The 23,564-nt window shown below is 35.0% G+C and overlaps 1 protein-coding gene across 6 annotated transcripts in view; it reads left to right on the top strand.

The window, feature by feature from the left end:
* Acaca (acetyl-CoA carboxylase alpha) overlaps window positions 1-23,564 on the top strand; it is a 271,109-nt gene that overhangs the window by 88,464 nt on the left and 159,081 nt on the right. For 4 of the 6 annotated variants that reach the window (XM_076871149.1, XM_076871147.1, XM_076871151.1 and 1 more), the window contains exons 5-11: window positions 701-839; window positions 8,933-9,042; window positions 10,272-10,353; window positions 11,287-11,385; window positions 12,655-12,761; window positions 15,975-16,085; window positions 22,119-22,328. In XM_076871149.1, the coding sequence (XP_076727264.1) occupies window positions 701-839; window positions 8,933-9,042; window positions 10,272-10,353; window positions 11,287-11,385; window positions 12,655-12,761; window positions 15,975-16,085; window positions 22,119-22,328 (858 nt within the window). Of the gene's footprint in view, window positions 1-700; window positions 840-8,932; window positions 9,043-10,271; window positions 10,354-11,286; window positions 11,386-12,654; window positions 12,762-15,974; window positions 16,086-20,639; window positions 20,721-21,011; window positions 21,088-22,118; window positions 22,329-23,564 lie in introns of those variants that run through there. The other 2 variants (XM_076871153.2, XM_076871152.2) reach the window with 2 other exon arrangements.

Raw genomic sequence — 23,564 nt, 5'->3', positions numbered from 1 at the left:
AGGATAGGAACCTTGTATTTGTACTCCTAAAAGTATAGCTTCAGCCATGTCCTTCTATTTCAATAAGCATGGATTATGTATTTATTAGCCTATATTATTCTTAGGGGCATGATTGCAACACAGGTAAGGAGATGAATGTTTTATTTACAGAAAAGTGTCAAGATCATTTGATTGTGACCATTCTTTCTGACACAGTCTCTACAATACTAAGGACTTGGGATTCAGCATTTTGGAGAGAAGCAATTGATGTTAGGATTTTTATACATTTTCAGGGCTCTTTGTCCTGTTTTATTACAACAGGGAATAGTGCACGACACTGCACAGTTTAGTCTTCTCCCATTTCTTATTTGATAATGCATCATTTCTCTGAAGTTTGTTTTCCTCTATTGCCTAGTAATAGGTATGGGAGAATGATTCACAGTGTATGAGTAATCATGACTTTGCTTTTTCTCCAAGAAAAGTTAAAGTGCAGTAAATTCTACCTTCATATATTTTTTATATTTTTGCTTAGCAAACATTAAAAAATATTGCTTGATCACATGGGTTCTGGTTCCTAATAGTCTAGACTAGCAAGAATTTCAAGAATTTCTGGTTGAAATTCTGATTTTTTTTCCCCAGATAAAAATTTCCCATCTTCATTCCTCTGTCATTCCCTTTTTTTTCTGTATTTTCTTCCAAATCCCATTCTCCTCTCTCCTAGGTTCTTATTGCTAATAATGGCATTGCAGCAGTGAAATGCATGCGATCCATTCGCCGGTGGTCTTATGAAATGTTTCGAAATGAGCGTGCAATTCGATTTGTTGTCATGGTCACACCTGAAGACCTTAAAGCCAATGCAGGTGAGTCATTAGATTTACAAAAGTATCACCCTCAAACATTGAATAGCCCAGCCTTTCAGTAGGAAAATGCTAGTTTAGGAGTATCCCCATATTTAGGAGTTCCAGTAAAATCCTATTCAAAGACTTTCCTCTTTAAAAAGTGTCAATAATAGCCATATAAGAGTGATTATAGGCTAACACAGAAGGATAAAGGAAATTGGAGTCACAGTTGGGGGCAGGGGAGCAAAGGGAGAGAAATTATACTATAATTAACCATAGCACACATTCCTATATTCTAAGGTAAATAGTAAACATTTAGCACAGGAATTGATTCAGGCTTTCAGGTATATGTCTTTTTCAGTATTAAATATTTTCTGTGGCACATTCTTTAGTATGTGTAAGTAGAAAAGTTTGGAAGGAAATGCTATTTCCCTGATGAATTATATTGAATTCCAGAGAATTTTAGAGTAAAGTTTCTTTTTTTTTGTCCTTGTGAAAGAGAGAGGTCCTGGGATCCAAATGGTTTTCACTATGTAAATGCTTTTGTATACTCTGTCTTCTTAGATGGTCCTCTGAGAGCTGTGGGTAAAGTCTATTGGTATAACTGAGGTGTGGCTGATCTTTCTCCTTCATACTTTGTATCACTAAGGTGTAAATAATCTCTTAAGATAGAGTATCTACAGATAATTTTAGTTCTTTAAAGAGCTATTCTTTTAAACCCATTTGGGTCACTATATGTTGTTTCCATCTTGAGGTAATGATATTAAGACTGACTATTTCTAAGGATTAAAGGTTATTATGGCATCTATAAACAGTGAAGTCACTAATGTATTGGAAAGCATGTATTATTATGTGAAACTTTTTAGATGTACCTTTTAATATATCTGAACTATAATTTTTGTGCCTATAAAAGAAAGATCTTAATTTATTTTTCCTTGAGGAGTTTTAAGGATGAGATCATCTATAGAAAAATGTAAATTACCTTACATGGTTTTTTTTCCCCATCCATTTTACCTGCTACTCCTATTAATTCATTTATTCATTCACTCATGAACATGGAGACCAGACCCATATTTGAATAAGATGTGGTCTTGTTCTAGGAAACAAATAACTTCAACACAATGAAGTAAGCACTACAGCACTACAGTGGAAACATACAGAGGGTACTATGAGAACACAGAAATGAGACATTTAACACTTGGGGTCAGGGTAAACAGAAAGTTTTCTCTCTCTCTCTCTCTCTCTCTCTCTCTTTGGCACTAGGGATTGAACCTCTGAGCCATATCTTCAGTCCCTTTTATGTTTTATTTAGAGACAAAGTCTTGCTGAGTTGCTTAGGGGCTAGCTAAACTGCTGAGGCTGGCTTTGAACTCATCAGCCACTGGGATTACAGGCGTGTTCTACCACAACCAGCAATAGGAAACTTTCTGGAAGAGATTATGCCTAGCCAAGAATAAATAATTTAAAAAGTCAATAAAGCAGTTAGGGGAGTGTGAAGGGTATACCAGGCAGAAAAAACAGCATCTGCAAATGCATAAGGGTCAACACAAGCGACCTTTTGAAAAATTATAGGTAGCTTATTAAAGTACAAAATAAAATATAGTAATTTAATTAAAATAGTAATAAAATAGTAACAAGGAGAGCCTTGTTTCCTATCCTCAGAGGTCAGACTTTCTCTTTTTTTGGAGGGTATGTGTAGTGTGATTGTGTGTAGTGTGAGTGAGTGTTGGACCTAAAGGATTTGCATTTAAAATCTTTTTTTTTTATTGGCAGTACTGGAAATTTGTGCATGCTAGGCCAGTTAGGAAAGTGCTTCACCACTGAGCTACACTCTTTGCCCAAGCTTTTTTTGTTTTGTTTTGTCTTTAACTATACCAAAGTAGAAGAATATAATGAACCCCTCCTCTTATACTTATTTTCCAATATGAAGGAAAATTGAAAGGAAATACTATTTCCCTTATGAATTATATTTAATTCTAGAGAATTTTAGAGTAAAGTCAAGTCAGACTGCTCTAGTTTCATCTATATTCTCACCGCTGCTACTCATTTACCCAATTATTTTTTAAAAATATGTATATTTTTTGTTTTAGTTGTAGATGGACACAATACCTTTATTTTATTTATTTTTATGTGGTGCTGAGGATCAAACCCAGTACCTTGCAGGCACAAGGCAAGCGCTTCACCACTGAACCAAACCCCAGCCCATTTTCCCAATTATTTCGAAGCAAATTCTAGATATCATGTTATTTCAGTATGTACCTCTAAAACGTTCTTTTAAAAATTTGGATTATTCCATTAGCATCTTTAAAGATCTATTTGAGGAAGACAGTAATAAAGGAAAAGTCATTTTTTTTTTTTTTTTTAAAGAGAGAGAGAGAGAATTTTTTTAATATTTATTTTTTAGTTTTCTTCAGATACAACATCTTTGTTTTTGTATGTGGTACTCAGGATCGAACCCGGGCCGCATGCATGCCAGGCGAATGAGCTACCACTTGAGCCACATCCCCAGCCCCGAAATTTTTAATATTTATTTTTTAGTTTTCGGCGGACACACATCTTTGTTTGTATGTGGTGCTGAGGATCGAACTCCGGCGGCACGCATGCCAGGCGAGCGCGCTACCGCTTGAGCCACATCCCCAGCAAAAAGTCATTGTTGATCATTGGGTTTGTAATTTAGTTGACTAGGCAGATGCTCACACCACCAACTAAAATACGTTATATAGCTAGAAGAGCATTTTGTGTGTGTGTGTGTGTGTGTGTGTGTGTGTGGTGATATGGATTTAGTGTGGAGTACCTGTGGCTTTGGCAAAATTCTATTAATCCTATAAAAAGTTGGCTATATCCTAGAATTAAGAAACAATGAGAGCTAAAGGTTAAGATGTGTTTATTATTGGCAAATATGTGGCATGTTAACAATACTTTCCAAAAGAAGAGATAAAGAGAGCCAAGTATGAGAATTTATGGAAGACTAAAAATTAGGGATAAACTAAGGTAAATAGGCTTATAAATAAAGCTGAGAAATGATCAAAGAGATTGGAAAAGAAACAGAGAAACACAAAGAAATTTCCATATGGAAGTATTAAATGTGTCAACAGTCCAAAATTAGGACCAGAAACCATGCAGCAATTAATAAATTATTAATTACTTTTGCAAGAATAATTTCAGAGTAATAATATAAGAGTATGCAAACTAATATAGGATGTTAAGGAATGTTAGAAGTAATATGGAGATAACTGGTAAGGACTAGTTTTATTATTTTTTTTTTTTTAAGAATTTTGTATGAGGGAGCAAAAGAAAAGGCAGTAACTAAAACAAAATTCATGGTAAAGTGAGGTTTTTTTAAAATTTTCAGAATGAAAGAAATTTGGGGATATTTTCATTCTGAGAGGAGAATTAAAGTATGAGAGACCTAAAGTACATTACAGACCTCTAAGAAAAGGAATGGGAAAGGATCAAGGGCACAAGTGGTCAATTATATGCATTTCTTTTGATCAAGAAATCTACTAGTATTCTCAGGGGGAAGAAATCAGTAGTGAGGGCAAATTCATTTGTACAAGGATATCATATATTCATTGTTCGTTATTTTAAATAGTGAGAAACTGAATTAATTGTTAAATATTAGCAAATTAGTTAAAGGTATTAAACCAATTAGTTAATTAAAATTTTCCATCCCAATTCTGTGAAATACCATGTAGTCATTAAAAAACATTTAGTGAAGTTAGCCAATCCCAAAAAATCAAATGCCAAATGTTTTCTCTGATATAAGGAGGCTGACTCATAGTGGGGTAGGGAGGGGGAGCATGGGAGGAATAGATGAATACTAGATAGGGCAGAGGGGTGGGAGGGACAAGGAGGGAGCAGGGGATTAGCAAGGATGGTGGAATGTGGATAGACATCATTATCCAAAGTACATGTATGAAGACACAAATTGGTGTCAACATACTTTATATACAGCCAGAGATATGAAAAATTGTGCTGTATAAGTGTAATAAGAATTGTAATGCATTCTGCTGTCATTTATTTTTTTTAAAACCCCCCAATTTTTCTGAATGACATTTATTAGTATAAGACTATTTGGATAAATTGCTATATCATAGTGGCGCATGCCTGTAATCCCAGCAACTCTCAAGGCTGAAACAGAAGGATTGTGGATTCAAAGCCATCCTCAGCAATAGTAAACTGCCAAGTAACTCAGTGAGACCCTATCTCTAAATAAAATACAAAATAGGGCTGGGGATGTGGCTCAGTGGTTGAGTGTCCTTTGTTCAATCCCTAGTACCCCCCAAAATAAAATTTTAAAATTGCTATATTATTACTATGTAATAGTAATATCACAAATTTAGCAGCTGAAAACAATTGACATTTAGTATCTCATAGTTTCTATAAGTCAGGGTATGAGTCTGCATCTGTGGATCCAATAGGATGCAGATAAAACATTTCAGAGGGCTGTTTCAAGTACTCACAAGATTTTAGTCAGTTGTCAGCTGGGGTTAAGGTCTCATCTGAAGCCGAACTTAGAATGAATGTAGCTTCCACCTCACGTGGTTGTTGTCAACATTCAGTTCTTTTGTTAGCTATCATGCTGAGGGCTTGAATGTCTGATTGTTGACTATAGTCCATTCTTGGCTCCCTGTCACATAGACCATCCCAGAATGACTTCTCACTTCCTCAAAGTCAGCTAGGGAGAGGATCTCCTAGTAAGATGGGTTATATTCTTATGTAATGTTATCATGGAAGTGATAACTCATCACCTGAATCCATATTTTCTTGCCCAGAAGCAAGTCATAGATTCTTTCTGTGCCCAAGGGGAAGAGGTACATAAGCAAAAATCTGGGAGGTTGAGATCATGATAACTCCTTAGTATCTGTCTACCATGTTTGCTAAGGAAAATGTTGCCTGTAAAAGGAAATTGATAGCATGAAATAATAGGAAAAAATACATTGTATGTAGTCATAGAAAAAGGGTATAACAATATATACCAAAGCAATAATAGTCTTTTTCTCTAAAGGTAGAGTTTTGAAGTTTTTATTTCTTTATTTTTCTGCTTGGACCCAACATTGTAACATGGAGTGTATTCTTTTTATACTTTTAAAAGGTTATTTAAAAAACAAAATGCTAGAAAGGACTGGTATTAAAGAAGGAGTTAGTATTATGGGTGATTTTTCCTTTTCCCCCTGACCTTTCTATTATGTTAATTATTGTTTAACAGCTTCAATGAGTATAATTTAGTGTTATTAGGTATGTGAGTTTTAACATTTATACCATTGTGCAGTCATTGCTATAATCCAGTTTAAGATACAAATTACTTTTATGATTTAAAAAATTGTAAAAGGGAACTATAGATAGAAGAGAGGACTTCATCCTCTGAGACTGGATGGGAACAGGCAAAATTGACAGGTTAAGGATGGTAATACTTAACCCATTTGCATAGTTTAATTTCATGATAATTACTGGAAAAGATAGAAAGATGAATGATTAATGAAAACCATAGTAAGGAATTGAGTTTAGTCATCCCTCAGGTATGTAGGGGATTGGTGCCACATTCCTCTGCTAATTCCAAAGACTGCAGATATTCAAGTCCCTCATATAAAATAATATTTGCTTATGACCTAACCACATCCTCCCCTATATCTAGATTACCAATAACACCTAATACAGTGTAAATACTACGTAAATAGTTGTTATATTAATATCATTTAGGAATTAATGATAGGGAACAAAGTTTCTACCTTTCAGTACAGATGCAATTTTTCTTTTTCGCCAAAATGTTTTTATTTTCTTTTTGGTACTAGAATTGAGCCCAAGGATACTCTACCACTGAGCTACATTCCCAGCCCTCCAAAATGTTTTATTTGCAGCCCATTGTGGATCCACAGATGCAGAACCTGCAGATATGGAGTGCCCACTGTGGTCTCTTTGGGGGATAGTTTTTAATTATTTGTGAATATATTCTGGGATAACACCTGTGATTGTAGTTGTGGGAATGAGTAGACGATAGAGAGATACAGGTTATATAATTAGTATGAGCTTTCTTTTTCTATCTCCATAACCTTTTTTTTCCTTAGTGTAATGGCAGTAAGAAGTTTATTGGTGTAGAACTCTGAACTTTTGTTAGTTGGCAGCAACAATACCTTTGCAGATTGTGTGTATTTTTGTAAAGGATATAGGTTAGCAATGTTTTTCTCTATTTAGGACTCTTGAAGTACAGAAAAGACTAAATAATAGTGGAAAAGTTGGATAGATTTGTCTACATAATTTAGTATTTAGCAAATAAAGAAAAAGTTGAAGATAAATTATAATCTGGAAAAACATTGGCAACAATGTAAGAAAAAGTTACTTTTCAATAGAAAATGAGCAAAAAACATGAACAGGTAGTCCATAAAAGAAGAAATAAGCCAGGTGCAGTAGTGTGTGCTTATAGTCCCAGCTACTTGGGGTGCAGAGGTATGAGGATTACTTGAGCCCAGGAATTCAGGGCCAGCCTAGGCAACAAAAAAAAAAAAAGGAAGATTAAGGAAAAGCAACAAACATGTGAAAAAGAGATTCGGAATCAGTGGTAACCAAATAAAGCAAATCAAAACAGTGGTATGTAGAGGTTTTTTTGTTTTTTTAAACTGCTAAAATTAAAAAGATTTTTCATAATATAGGTGGGGCAAATTGGCACCCATATTACTAGCAAAAATCGAAAAATGTGAATAACCTTTAACTTAATAGTTTTACTTCTAGGAAATATCCTGAGGGCATAATTGGATAGCAGTATAAGGATATACATTATTTTAACATTTTTTTCAAATTTCTAATAACCTATATTTTATCAATAATTTAGTATGTAAATGCATGATTGACTATTCAAATATTAATCATTAAAATATCCAATATTCAATATATGTACACATATAATTACATATATCTCTATGTCATTATGTGGATTGATATCACAACATATTGTTAAATTGGCTAACTGTGGTTACATGAATAACAGAATATGAACTGGTTGTTTCTGAGATGAGATAAAGGGTGGTTTTGATTTTTAAAAATATGTTATTATATCCTGACATTACCTAAATTTTCAAGTAAATTTCCTGCTTCTTTTTCTATAATGAAAAAAGAATGAACTTATTTTAATTTTATGCAATCTATAGGACCCTATATCTTAATTTTAGTGGAATGTTGTTTTTAGTTGAATTTTTATAGAAGAAATTAAATTATTTTAATGTTAAGAACAAGGTACAAGGAATGTTAATAAATATGGTAAAGATGAACTTTAAACAAGTTACTTAACAATTCCGAGCCAGAATTTCCTGTAAGGTGGGTGCTAAAAATACTTATATATAGGATTGCTGAGAGAATTTGTATATAAAGGGCTTAATATTGTTCCTGGAAATGGTAGTTGCTCTGCTATAGTTTTTTTTGCCAGTATAGGAATAGAGAGACGTTAGGGGACAAAACTAAAGAAAAATTTCTTTCAAATACTAACTGCCTCCAAATTCCAGATAAACCTTTTTCAGGCACTAATCAGATTCCTCTAACTAACTTTCCCTGTTGAGTTAATTAGCAAACCTTTCAAGTTCTATTCTCTTCCCATTCTGTACAGTAAGTACTACCCTAGGGGAAGGACTTTCTTGTGGTACCATGCAAGTTGAAGGACTAAAACTTTTTCTTAGAATAGAGTAATTTTACATGGGCCACTGACCCATTCAACCTTGATACAGAGCTTACAAAAACCCTCTAAAGTGAAATGTTTGAGAACTGCTGTTTTTTTTTTTTTTTTTTAAAGAGAGAGAGAGAGAGAATTTTTTTAATATTTATTTTTTAGTTTTCGGTGGACACAACATCTTTGTTTGTATGTGGTGCTGAGGATCGAACCTGGGCCGTACACATGCCAGGCGAGCGCGCTACCGCTTGAGCCACATCCCCAGCCCCAAGAACTGCTGTTTTGAGTATGAGAGATTCCTAAGTGTATGACAAACTCAGAGCCTCCAATTAAATTGTCCCATTAATGCTGTTTGTTCTATGGTTACTTATGATAGTCCCTGTCCTTTACACAGTTTTGCTATACCATTACATTTTTGAAAACAAATTATGTATTGTGTATTTATTTGTTTACATTTCAGAATACATTAAGATGGCGGATCACTATGTACCAGTGCCTGGAGGACCAAACAACAACAACTATGCAAATGTGGAATTAATTCTTGATATTGCCAAAAGGATCCCGGTACAAGTAAGAGAGTCTTTTAAAAGCAAATTTCTTTTATAATAAAAAACTTTTTTAAGAACTTTTTTTTACATATATACCAGGGATTGAACCCAGGGGTACTTAAATCATCGAGCTACATCCCCAGCCCTTTTTATTTTTTGAGATGGGGTCTTGCTAAGTTGTGTAGGACCTCACTAAGTTACTGAGACTGGGCTCAAACTTGCAATTCTCCTGCTTCAGCCTCCCAAGTCACTGGGGTTATAGGCATGTACTACCAACGTGTGGCACTTTTATAAGAAAAAAAATTTAAAAAAAAAATTTAGGTGTAGATGGATACAATACCTTTTATTATTTTATTTATTTTTTACATGGTGTTAAGGATCAAACCTAGTGCCTCAGCCATGTGAGGCAAGCTCTACACCACTGAGCTACCATCTCAGCTCATTAGAACTTTTAAAGAATTTTTTTATACAAAGAACTTTTTTTTTTTGGTAGTTGTAGATGGACAGCATGCGTTGAGGAACTTTTATATAAAGCATCTTTTTTGAAAATTCTTATGTACTTTGATATGGAATAACTAAAACAGACAAGGAGAGATGGAAAGAAGGGAATGTTTAAAAATAAACATAATACAAATAGAAAGTTTGCAAGGGTCTTTCAGAGACTTTGTTATTCTATACATCTCACCTTCAAGTCATCCCAAGTAAGTACAAGTTAGCTAAGAATATCCTATGCATTATGCTCAGCCTAGATTATGATGGTGTTTTAGAAGAAGATTGTTTCTACCTTATCATGTTGTGTTAGGAAATTTGGGGTAAATACCTGAATGCCCATTGAGGAAAAAATTCTAGGCTTATATGGAACAAAGATGGAATTGGGGTGGCCAAAGTAATTGAATATTTGAAATTTATCATTATTTCTAGAAAAGGTTCTATAGAGCCTAGCTGAAAGGCTATGAATTGAGTTTCCTAAAGACCAACAAGACTAATTGGATTGTAATATCAATCTCAACTTGTTTTTTTACCTCTTCAGAGGTTTTGTTACAATGGACTGCTTATTGTTGTTGTGTAAAAAGTTTGCCAACAATCAAGCATAGAACCTGAATTAAGCATAAGTCTGCTATAAAGCTATTGTAGTTTTTGCAGTAGAGCTAGTCTTAATAGAGAATAATGTAGTTTGTGGTTTTTGTTGTTATTGTTCTTTGTTTGTTTGGTATGAATTTTAAGAATGAATCATGTTGTGTTTTCTTGTAGGCAGTATGGGCTGGCTGGGGTCATGCTTCTGAGAACCCCAAGCTCCCGGAGCTTCTCTTAAAAAATGGCATCGCCTTCATGGGTAACCCTTTGTGATGTACTACTGTTCCTGTCTTTCGGTTTCCTTTTATTAATTTTGTCCATATTTTACTCTTATTTTCTTCTGTTTGACAATGTACTCAGCCTTTTGTTTTTTATTCAATCAGTGATGCTCAGAATAACCCTTTTTATTTCTTTATTCCCCATTCTTCATTTTTTATACCCTGCTTAGCTCATTTCATCCCGTTTGTGTTTTCTGTCCCTGAGTTCTTTTCCTTGAGGTATGAAAAAGACCGTGCTTTCCAAAGCACATTTTTAAAACGTTCCCACTAACCTTAGAAAAACATGTGAAGGGAAGGACCCATTTTTGAATAGTGAAGAATGTGTGCCCTTTAATATGAATCAACACCTTTGCATTTAAGATTATAGACTATATTCCTATGGATAAGAGGCATTTTCTTCCAGGAGAGGTTTTATGGCTCAAATAGTTTCTCTCTGTCTCAAGAGAATTTTCATAATACTGAATATGCTTTGTAAACATTATTGCAGATAGATCTCTACTTTGGGTTCACCTAAGACCAAAGATACTATAATGTATCAGATTTGAACCCCAAAACTTTACCATCTTTATTTTAGGATATAGGTTCTTTTTTTTTTTTTTTCTTTTTTTGTTTTTTTGTTAATCAGTAAAGATGAATCATAAAAGATGATAAATTTGGTTTATTAGGAATTTAATCCAGCATATATTTGTGTATATTGAGCTCTCACTGTGTGCAAAAAGCTTACTATATTAAATTCTCTAAAGGGTACAAACATGAGTCAAAAACATAGCAGTCCCCATAATCAAATTTATGATCTCCATGACATGTAATGGGGATAGGGACAAGACAAATACAAAAATAATTAAAATACTGGGCAAAATACATGTGCTATAAAAATGAGTCAAAAATGTTACATTTTTTTGTTTTGTTTTTAGGTCCTCCAAGCCAGGCCATGTGGGCTTTGGGGGATAAGATTGCATCTTCCATAGTGGCTCAGACTGCAGGTATCCCAACTCTTCCCTGGAGTGGCAGTGGTAAGAAATTGTTTCTTGGTTGGATTTTTGAAGTGCAGAAAAGCTTAGTAGATTATTTGGGATAATAGCAGGGGGCTTAGTTTGTTTAAAGTATATTGGGGTTCTTGATAAGAAATATCTTTATCTCCTAGCTTAATTCATCTGTCATGTATTTTTTGTCATGTCTTAGAAATTTAAACTTAGATGAGGTGCACAGATGATAAGTTGGTCTAGAATGATCTTGAGACTTAATTTGAAGAAACTCTGGGAAACACATGTTCTGGGGGTTCAAATCTATTCAGGGTAGGCTAGAATCTTCCTTAGAGGCTGGCTTCTTAAGTGTAATTATACTTTTGGACCATGTGGGCGGTGGCCGCGGTCCCCAGGAAAAACCTAAAGCCCTCTTACTCAAATGTTTACCTATCAGTTCTTTTCTGATGTCAGCCCATAATCTATGGGTGATTTGCTTTGCAAAATACCATTCAACCTCAGTTGCCCTTGATGCAGAAAATGAGGTCAATAGTCAACCTTTCTTTCATGCATGTAGAGAAAGAAAATTAAAATAAAAATTATTCTTGACAAATCCTATAAAGAGTGCCATGTAAATTATTACAGCTGATGACAAAACGAACTTCCCTTTTTTTTAGTACTCACCCTCTGGGAGCAGACATACATTAAAACCTCTTTTAAATTGGAATGACCATTGTCTTGAAGCCAGGAGATTTGAACCCTTGTTATTCTGGCTCTCCAGGGGGATTGCCATATCCTCTCCAGACCTGCTAGGTCAAATAGTTTAAAATAAAAGCTTGAATTTGTTCTTGTTTGAATGGAGAGTCTATAGTGTTCCCCTTGTGGCTAAGTACAGGAACATTCAGGGAGCATGAAATCATGACTCTGCTGAGGCCAATAAAACCGCCATTTCCATTTCCAAGGGCTCATAAAGATTGAATTATTTCTCAGACCTCTGGCCCTAGAGCAGGCCTGAACACACAGATTGAAGGTATTGTCGGGTTGCTGTGAAAAGTCTGTTATGCTTTTTTGTTGTTGTTGCATTTTTATAAGTTGGTCCCCTTTAGCTCTCCTGGTTTCTTCCAGCATAAGAACCCAAATTGCCACCTCATGCTGTGGATACATACTTTTACCTACACGGACTGATCACAGTGTTATGTCCTTTTTTTTCTTCACATCTGCTTTCAATTTAGGATAAATATCATAGCATTTAAAGAATATGTAGCAGAAAATTGACATGAATTCTTATAGTTACTCTCTCAAGTCACTTGTCTATTGCAGGTCTTCGTGTGGACTGGCAGGAAAATGATTTTGCAAAACGTATCTTAAATGTTCCACAGGAACTGTATGAAAAAGGTTATGTGAAGGATGTGGATGATGGGCTGAAGGTGGGTTCCTAACTCCAGGGATTGATGCCTTTCAACTGATTGATTATAGTCACAAATATGGTTTATGGTGTGTATCCTTGGTGGTATGAGGGTTGTAAGACCAGGCTGTATAGTTTATAAAGTGTAGAGTGAGGAAATGACTTTAAACTTAAATTTAGGTTAGTTTTAAGCATGCTATTCATTTGGACAGAACATTGCTTAGGCAATTAAATTGGTATTTTTAAGGAAGTACTGTTTCTTCCTCATTCTACCACCTGTTAGATGTGAGGGGAATCAGCAAGCCACACACTTCTTTTCTTCTTGAGTTCAGAACCAAGATAAAGTTTAGATGGCTAAGTCAGGTCAAAGTTTCAACTGTGTTATAATACACTTGATAAAAATGACTTCAGTGTGTAACAGCAATGAAATTTACAAACTGAATGCCAAATTTAACCAGGTTTACTGCCTCACTGGTAACTTGCAGTGCTGAATAACCTCAGGCTTCCTTCTATAGAGATGCCATTTTTATCATTTAGATTATTATATGGCTGAGAGCCGAACAAAAGCATATATTTGTGCAGTGGACTTATCTCAAAAGGGAAGAGACTAAGCAGTGCATATTTAGTTCTCCTTCTAAATTGACCAGTCACATAATTTAGCTTTTTCCCTTGGGAAGGAGTGAGGGAGGGAGCCAAGAGAGACTGTAAGTATTACTCTGTTATCCTTTGACATAGAAAGGTGAACCCAGGCAAAAGGAGAGAGATCCTTTCTCCAACCTTTTCTTTCCTTATAGTTCTCTCCAGTTTGTTCCTTATGAACTTTTTAGCTAAATGAAAGTATCAGTTATGCCTCTAGGTAGATGATGGAAGAGGCCATTTTAGAAAAGCACATTGCTTGAGTTTGACTTGTGAGTTATAAATTCAAGAGGAATGCAAAATGTTCAGTTAATTTTGCTCTGTTGTGTGCAGTTCAAGTTAAATATCCCATAATCTCCATAATAAGAAAAGTTACTATTTCTTATTGAATTACAAATGCTTTATTCTATTTGCTATAATTTGTAAAATAATAGAAGTCCTTTTTTCTTTTTTTTTTCCTGATTTTAAAATGTAAGCAGAATTTTCTTTTTCTTCTTCTTCTTTTTTTTTTTTGTGTTGGTACATGGACAGCATGCCTTTATTTTATTTGTTTATTTTTATGTGGTGCTAAGAATTGAACCCAGTACCTCCCACATGCTAGGCAAGTGCTCTGCCACTGAGCTATAGCCCCGGACCTATAAACAGAAATTTCTGGTAGAAAATTTGGAAAGCCAGAGATGATAATAAAACTACCCATAAAGCTACCATCCAAAGATAATGCCTATTAACATAATTATGTAATATCCATGTATTTTCTTCCAGCTTGTTGGTTAATTCATATATTTATATAATCTTTATTAATAAATTCCAATAATTAAAAAATTAGGGTCTTACAATATATATTGTTTGGTAATTCTGGTATTTTTTTCTACTTAATTTTATATATAAACATTTCCCCCATAGCATTAAAATTCTAAAATTCTGTGTATGTACACACACACTGTGTATTAAATCAGGGGTATTTTACCACTGAGCATCATCCTCGGCACTTTTTATTTTGAGGCAGGGTTTCTTGTTAAGTTGTTTATGGTTTTGCTTAGTTGCTGAGGCTGACTTTGAATTCGCAATCCTTCTGCCTCAGGCTCTGGAGATGCTGAAATTATAGCATGTGCCACCATACCCAACAAAATTATTATTATGTTGATATTGGGGATTGAACCTAGGAATGCTTTACCCAGCTCTTTTTTTAATGTTTTATTTAGAGACAGGGTCTTGATAAGTTGCTTATGGTCTCACTAAATTGCTGAGGCTGGCCTTGAACTTGTGATCCTCCTGTCTCAGCCTTCCAAGCCACTGTGATTAGGGGCATGCGCCACTTTGCCCAGCCTTGCCCAGCAAGATTCTAGAATATTTTTAATGGGTGAACTGTGGCTAGAACTTTCTTATATTTTAACAGGCCTATCTTCTTATTGACTTCCTGTGGGATACCCTCTTCCCTTTCTAATGTCTTTTTAACATTTGTGCTATTTCGTTGATCACCTATCATTGAGTGATTTGAGTTAATCCCACTAATTCTCTTTATATCAGCATAGGAAAGAATAGAGCTAATTAAACTTTGGAAGAGATGGGTTTTTATCACTAATCCGACACAAAATTTAAAATGTTTTTTTTTCTGATGATACAGTTTAGAGATATAATTTACATTATCTTCATAATGTAGCAAAACCTTAAAAGCCAAGAATAATTTTACAAAGGAATGACTTAGTTATATAAAGATTTTGGTTAACTTTCCCCCAATTTACTTTTTGCCTAAACAGTACAATTCAGTTATCTTCTATATCATTACATATAAAAGTAACCTCATTCCTTCTGATAATTACATAGTATTCTACATAGTGTATGATATATCTAGTTTTAACTATTTCCTTATTTGATGGATAGATAATATACTTTTCAAAAAATTTTTGAACTGTCACCTGATCAGCCTACTATATAAATGTGAAAAGCACATTTAGAGCATGTGTTGAAAAATTAGTTTTCTAATTTTATTATTTTGAGATCTTGTTATTTATATTTTATAAAAAGTTGTATGAGAAAAAGTTTTTGAATACTTGAGAGTTCTGACTTAGATTTTTTTTAAATGTGTGGTTAGAAGCTATGCTGAGACATCAACTTATATTAAATACTTAAAAAAAAAATTATGGGTAATGTGTAAATACCTGCATACTATAAGGAAGGTACTCCAACAATATATTTGATACAAATTCATTTCTACTCATCTTCCATTTATACAATTCTATGTATTCTAGAATTCATTTATTTGCATTTATATATGTGGATATATTAATTTATATACAATCATACATAAATATATATTTCCATTTTGGTTTTGACTTCTATTATGGATTTTCCTAGACTGAACCATATAAAATTGCCAATATTCCAGTATTTTTTTAATCTACAAAAAAGATTATTTCTTTTGGTTTAACCTAATACTACAAATATTATTCTGTTAGTTTTTTACCTTGGTATATCTTGAGGTTCTTTCTATTTTAGTACTTCTAGATCTACTAAATAATTGTATTATTAAAGGAGAAAATGCCAGTTTTCTTCTACTCTACTAAATACTACTCTTCCATTTTCCTCATTCTTCTTAAAGGCAGCAGAGGAAGTTGGATATCCAGTAATGATCAAGGCCTCAGAAGGAGGAGGAGGAAAGGGAATCAGAAAAGTCAACAATGCAGATGACTTCCCTAACCTCTTCAGACAGGTACAGTGCAAGTTCTTATTGTTTATTTGAGCTGACGTGTACATCAGAGATACACAATTTAACTATACTGATATTTGGATGTCCAAAAAATACTTAATTTTTATCTTTGCCTATATCTAATCTAGTCTTTCTTCCTAGCCTTCCACCTGCTTATCAACAGGGAAAATAAAGTTAGTGAAATGTCCAAATCAGTTTAAGTTTTATTCATTTAGGTAATTCAAACAGTAGAGTTATTCTTTCTTATATAGGAAGGTAGTTCTTCCCTGCATGGCACATGTGACTCACAGAATCTCATAGTGACAAGGAAAAAAAATCAGTGTCTTTCTGTATTTTTTACCCCTGGTCTGCTGACATAAATCAGCGTTAGGTATGCTGATATGATATTTATCTAGTTGCTCCAGCATTGGTCAGACCCAGACTTGCTCATTGGCTTTCCTTACTTCATTTCAAATTTTCTGCAGGCCCCTGTGTTTCTACCATGTGTCCCATGTATCCTGTTGGCCCAGCAGTCTGTGCCTTAGCCTGTGCTGTATGGCTGTCATATGCTCAGCACAGGATCCCTAAGACAGGCCAACATTATGTAGAACTGAGGGTGGCTCAGCAAAGCTCATCCTAGTGTCTCTCTGTCTTACCCTCTGCTTCGTAGTTAAGTTAGTGTGGCCATGGGGGTCGGATTTTGGGAACCAAGGATTGAACCCAGGGGCATTTAACCACTGAGTCACGTCTTCAGCTGCCCCCCTCCTTTTTTTTAATGTTTCATTTTGAGACAGGATCATGCTAAGTTGCTTAGGCCCTCAGTAGGTTGCTGAGGCTGGCTTTGAACTTGCGATCCTCCTGCCTCAGCACCACCACACCTGGTGACATTGTTGTATCTTTTCAGAATCTTAAACCTTTGCTCTGCCCTCACAGTTAGCCTCATGTACTTAACTTACCTCTTTCTCTCCCACTAATACCCAGAAAAGATGTCAGAAAAAAGGAAAATGGGGTACAAGTTTGGCCTTATCACTCTCTTAGCTTTCCACTTTTTCTTAGTTTTCCTAGCATCTTCTATTTTGTACCATCTTTTATTATGTCCTTAACAATGTTTTGTTTGGTTTTGGGGGGCACTCTACCAGCTCTTTTTATTTTTTATTTTGAGACAGTGTCCTGCTAAGTTGTCCAGACTGGTCTTGACTTTGTGATTCTCTTGCCTCACTCAGCCTCTCCAGTAGCTGTGAATATAGGTATCTGCTACCATTCTCGACCCTAGCAACCATTTATTTGCTTTCACTCCTTCTTTTTCAAAATCTTTCATCAGCAATTTTTTTTTGCTTCACTTTCAAGGGCTAAAGGGAGAAGCTCTATGACCTGGTTCTTCCATGATTTGAACTAGATAAAGAAAATGGTAAAAATATTGTCTTACTACATTATCTTATTTTGAGTGTAAGAAGTTGAATATTACCTCAGTTTTTTTTCATTACATTCCTTCTATAAATTTTGATTTTAGAGATAGGTCACTGCTTCATGGAGTCTAGAGAGAAGGCCTTTGCTCTTAGAAACAAAACAGAAAACATGGTAATGGTAACTCCTATAAACACTTCAAAACTGTTTATTATTGTGGAATTCAATGGTTGAAGAGTCTAGGACACTAAGGAGTGAGTCATTTTATGTGAAAATCCTTAAATTTCAATAATGGTTAGCTAAATTACTCAAACTAGTCCTCCCACTGAGAAGAAACTAAAAACCAAATGATTAAACAAACAAACTCTGTCTTAAGGCATTAAAGACCTTTCAAGACAGAGAAGAATTATGGCGAAGAAGAAAAAGAGAGGTGAACATAGAATTCAAGGCTACTCTTTCCATAAAGAAATATTCTAGAAGAAGTAGCTGAAAAGCTGGAGTTTTCAACAGTCTTAAGAGACTAAAAGGCCAAAATATAGACTTCAGGGCTTGCTGAGAATGGGTGCCCAGGGAAAACTCCCACATTTTAGGTTGAGGTTCTGAAGGACTATACCACAGGAGAAAGGATGAACTGGAAATAGACAAACTCTCTCAGGGACTAAATCTCAGATTCAAAGTACTCAACATTGATTCAAGCAATATACTTTATGATTATTACTGCTCATAGCCACCACAGGAAGCAAATATGAATCTACTCCAGAGAAAGATAATACCCAGAATCTCAATTTTTTCTATTAATTTTTGTATGGTATATTAAGCCCCCAATTAAAAATAAGCAGTCATAAAATGCCATGATTGAAAAATCAAGAAGAAAAGTCAACAGAAACAAAATCCACAGTGGATTTAAATATAAAATTAATCAGACAAGGGCTTTAAAGTAATTGTACTTAACATATCTGAGGAAATTAAAGATAAGATTGAGAATTTTGGCAGAGAACTGAAAAACCAAAAAGAAGAAACAAATGAAAATCCTAAGACTGAAAAGGCAATAACTAAAATTAAGAAGTTAGTATAGGAATTTAATAGCATATAGGTGCAGTTGAAAAGAGAATTAGTCACTGAAAAATAGATGAGAAGAAATCTTGGACTGAAGTATGAAGAGAGACAAAAGGATGAAAAATACAGAAAAGAGCAATGTGAGATAGTACTTTGCAAGGATGACTGTGATAACTCCTCCCCTCTCTGTATCCCCCTATAAAATATGATATTGCTCTTTTCTACCTTGAGAATTTCAACTGACCTTATGACTTGTTTTGACCAATAGAACGTGACAGAAATGGTGTACAAATTTTGAACCTAAACTTCAAGTGGGTTTTATAGTTTTTGCCCTTTCGCTCTTGGAATGAGCCCTCAGATTGCCACGTAAAGAGCCAATTGTAGCTTACTAGAGAAAGGCCAAGTGAAGCACAAGTAAATCATCCCATCTAAGGCTTCCTGGTCCTATAAACTCATAAGTAAGTAAAAGCATTGCTGTCCCAAATCATTAAATTTTTGAAGTTTGTTAGGTATCGATGGATAACTGACACAGTAATTAATATCTAAAGTTAAAATACTATCACAGTGAAAAACAAGGCATTGTTTTTGAAATTGGCTCATAGGTAGAAGCTGGAAAAATGATGAGGAAGATATTAATGAAGTTGGGGGAATGATGAGCAAACTCTTAGTGGAGGCTGAAGAAGTAGTGAAATACTTGTCATTGGAGTCTGGAAAAAAGATAACCGCATGTTTTATAATGGTGGAAAAATTGACAGAAAATGTTTTCTGAAGTAACTTGAAAGATTATGTGTTTAAAGAAGTCAAGAATCTGGTTAAGGGCTGGGGACGTGGCTCAAGCGGTAGCGCGTTCGCCTGGCATGTGTGCGGCCCGGGTTCGATCCTCAGCACCACATACAGACAAAGATGTTGTGTCTGCCAAATACTAAAAAATAAATATTAAAGTTCTCTCTCCCTCTCTCTCCTCTCCCTCACTCTTTCTTTATAAAAAAAAAAAAAATAAAATAATCTGGTTAAGGAGATCTCTGGGGACCAAGTGTTAAAAGTAGAGTGTTTCTACTTGCTTATCCTAAGGAGCTGTAGAAGAAAGATGGGTTAAAGATGATGTTTTGTTTGCTAGCAGAATTTTGCGTGCTAACACCCAAAGGAAATCAGAAGAGCCTAGAACTTGTTGGGGTTGAAAATATAATTGTTTCTCATTCCCAGTCTCTTTAGCTACTAAAAAATTTGTGAAGTCAAAAAAAAAAAAAAAGTCTCAGTAAAGATCAAGTCAAGAATTGGACTTTAAGAACTCAATATTTACAGCAGTATCTGATAAATGACCTTCTTAGCTAGACAAACATGCTTCTAATAATATTAAGGGCATTGCCTCAACACAGTTTGATTTGCTCAAAGTATAGAAAAGTCTATGCAGAAATGATTTATGGTTGTGGCTTTTGAGATAAGCAGTGAATCATTATGATCCATAGAAAACCCACAAAATTATCAAGAGACTTGTATTGATGAATGCACCAAAGGAACTAAAATGGACAGAAACAGTTCATAATGAAAAGAGGCCTTTGGATCTTCACATTTTTGTGGACAGGAAGCAGACTGAGGAAAACTATTCAGCTGTAAACATTAGTTATTTCTTTTTTTTTCATATCATTTTTATTGTTGTTTATTTTTTATGTGGTGATGGGGATTGAATTCAGGACCTCTGATAGCTCAGTGGTAAAGTGCTAGGCAGGCACTTTACCACTGAGCTATCTTCCCAGGCCAACATTAGTTATTTCTAATAAAAGGTTTTTTCAGTGGAGAGGGCAGAGGGATGCCATGGATTAGAGACACACTTTTAAGGAATAGAACCAGATTCCCCCCCCCCCCCCCCCCCGCCAAAAAAAAAAAAAAAAAAAAATCCCTGGGTAGGAGATCCTGGCAACATGTACCCACCTGGATTTCGAAATTGCTACAAACCAGTGACCACTATGTACTTCCCATCCTCTCTTCTTTGAATGGGAGTATCTTTTGAAGTTCTTTCTCCCAGTCTTTTAATTAGATGTTGGGTGTGTTGGGGCAGATAACTTGTCTTTTTAGTTCCCAGGTCTTTGCATCAAGAGAAACTGTACATGCGGAGCTGCACCCAAGGACATGAGTCATGAGAAAAGTGGACATCAAGCCTGATGCCATGATTGGATGAGACTTTGGGGGTCTTGGGAGGGGGTGAGTCTATTTTGCATGAGGGAGGTATGTGAATTATTGTGGCCATAGGGGGACTATAGTAGATTGTTTGCACAGATGGCCACAATAACTCCTCCCATTCCTGTATGTGCACCCTTTGCAATGTGACTTTGCTGTTCTTCCCTTCAAGAGGTGGCATCTCTTTCCCCAGTCCTTGAATTGTAGCTGACCTTGTGACTTGCTTAGACCATTATTAAAAGGTGACCAAAGTGATATGTAAGTTCTAGAGCCTAGACCTCCAGAGGCCTTGCAACTTATACCCTCACTCTACAGGATCACTGCATTAAAGAAGCCTGGTTTAACCAACTGGAGGATGAAAGCTCCTTAGACCTACCAGCCAACAAGACATGTGAGTGAGTCCATTCAGCCCGTCTCAAGCCACCAGATAATGATATGCACACAATTGCAAGACCAGAAGAATTATTCAGCATAACATCATGAGCAAATAAAGTATTGATGTTTTAAACAAGCAACTGAGTTTTGAAGTGACTTGTTATTTAGCAAAACAGAACAAAAGAGGTATAGAACATGAAAGACATGGGATATAATGAAATGATCTAACATCATGTACTTTTAAGTCTCAGAGAAGAAAATGGAACAGAAGTAACATTTAAAGAAGTAATGAAACAAAAAGCCATATTTGAAAAGATAATGGCTAAGAATTTCCTTAAACTGGTAAAAGATACGAAGTACAGATTCCAAAAACACTATGAGCCCCAAGGAGAATAAATCTGCCATTCCCCACCCCACCTCCAAAAAAAAAAAAAAAGAAAGGAAGGAAGAAGAAAGAAAAAAAGAAACATCTTAAAGCAACTGGAGAAAAAGGATTTTTTTCAAAGGAGTAACAAAATTAACTTGAAATGTCAGTAGAGACGGTGGAAACCAGAACACTTTGGGATATCTCTTAAGTGCTGGAAAAAGTTAATTACCATTGTAGGATTCTGTACCCATGACAAAATTTTTTAAAACCAAAGATGGAAGTCTTTTATTTGCAAAAACACCACGTGTGAAATAATGTGAACCAGGAATGAATGCATAGTCTTGAGCACGTCATATATTTGGCTGTATGGAGTAGATGGCAATATTTTGCCCTGTTGTGGGGTTTGTATGTGTGTGTTTTCAAATATTTTGCTGTTTACCTTTGTAACATACTGGATGTTTTATGTTTTCATTTTCATTAATATTGGTTATATGACTAAGAATGCAAAATGTTAAAGAGAGGCAAGGCATGGACTCTATTTTATTCATTCTGTATGTCTATTGATTAACATAGTTCTACACTTCAAGGCTTCTGCTTGTTGAAATCAAAACAGTTTAGCAGAACAACAACAACAAAAATTTACCACTTAAGATTTTGTTTTCTTTCTTTTTCTAACATAGGTTCAAGCTGAAGTCCCTGGATCACCTATATTTGTGATGAGACTAGCCAAACAATCTCGTCATCTGGAGGTACAGATCCTAGCAGATCAATATGGCAATGCCATCTCTTTGTTTGGCCGTGACTGTTCTGTACAGCGCAGGCATCAGAAGATTATTGAAGAGGCACCTGCTGCTATTGCTACTCCAGCAGTATTTGAACATATGGAACAGGTGTGTCTGTTAAATATTCTCACACAGAACCACTTCTCCTTTAGTTCCTGTACTGACTTGAAAATAGTGGAATTTCAAGCCATGATTCTGGATAATTGATAGTGTTTTGTCTTTCTTGTCCTTTTCCCATTAGGAAAATTGTCAAAGAACATTTTAAGCTCTAAAAGTAGTTAACATTAAAAAAAAAACAAAAAAAAAAACCACTGTGCTATTTTGAGGAGAGATTAAGAAAAGAAAGATTTGGATTTTTAACAAGTTCACGATAAGCAAGTAGTTCCATTTTTGGGATTGGAGGTCATCACATCTTCAGATCCATTATCTTTAATTCAGATATCATTCACATTCGAATATTCAGGGGCTGGAGCTGTGGCTCAGCAATAGCGTGCTTGCCTGGCATGTGTGAGGCACTAGGTTCAATTCTCAGCATATCACATAAATAAATAAAAATAAAGGTATATCAACAACTAGAAACATTTTTAAAAATTCAAATATTCATTATCTTTTATTTAAATATCTTTAAAGTTTACATACTCTGTATTTTTGTATAGAAAGAATTTCTGAGTCATGAAACATGTCTTGGAAGTAGATGTAGTTTAGAGGTCTTTAATGTAATCTTTTTGGAGTCATGACTCAGTCTCTAAATTATTGAAAATTTGTTTTCCACTTTTTACTGAACTTCCAAATAGCTAAATAAGAATTTGCCTATGATGGAAGTTTAATTCCTATGGCATATGTGTATATTAGGAAGTACTCTCAAACTGCTGTAATACAGTTACCTCCAAAATATAGGGGGTTTATACAAGGTGTAGATTTCTATTTGTCTCTTCATCATAGTTCAGAGCTGAGCTGGTGCAAGATACCTAGGGTTATATAGCTCTGCCATTTCCTAGGACAGGGTTTAGCAAGCTACAGCTCATGGGCCAATCCAATCTGTTGCCAATTTTTAAAAATGAAGTTTTACTGAAAACAACCATGTTCTTTTATTTATGTATTATTTATGTCTGTTTTATTGCTATAATGGCAGAGATAAGGAGTTGTGAATATATGGCCCACAAAGTTGAAAAAATTACTATCTGGATCTTTACTGAAAATGCCCTTTGGTGGTGTTATCACCTACACAATTAAGTGACTTAACTCATTGAAGCTAATGGGATAGAAAGAGGGAAGACGTGGAGGGCAAGTGGATAAAAAACACATATCACACTTCTCACATTCCATTGGATAAAATTCAGTCAT

Source organism: Callospermophilus lateralis, chromosome 11 (genome assembly GCF_048772815.1).
Source record: "Callospermophilus lateralis isolate mCalLat2 chromosome 11, mCalLat2.hap1, whole genome shotgun sequence".
Lineage (NCBI taxonomy): Eukaryota > Metazoa > Chordata > Mammalia > Rodentia > Sciuridae > Callospermophilus > Callospermophilus lateralis.
The sequence above is the reverse complement of the archived record's forward strand: the minus strand, read 5'-3'. Positions and strand labels throughout refer to the sequence as shown.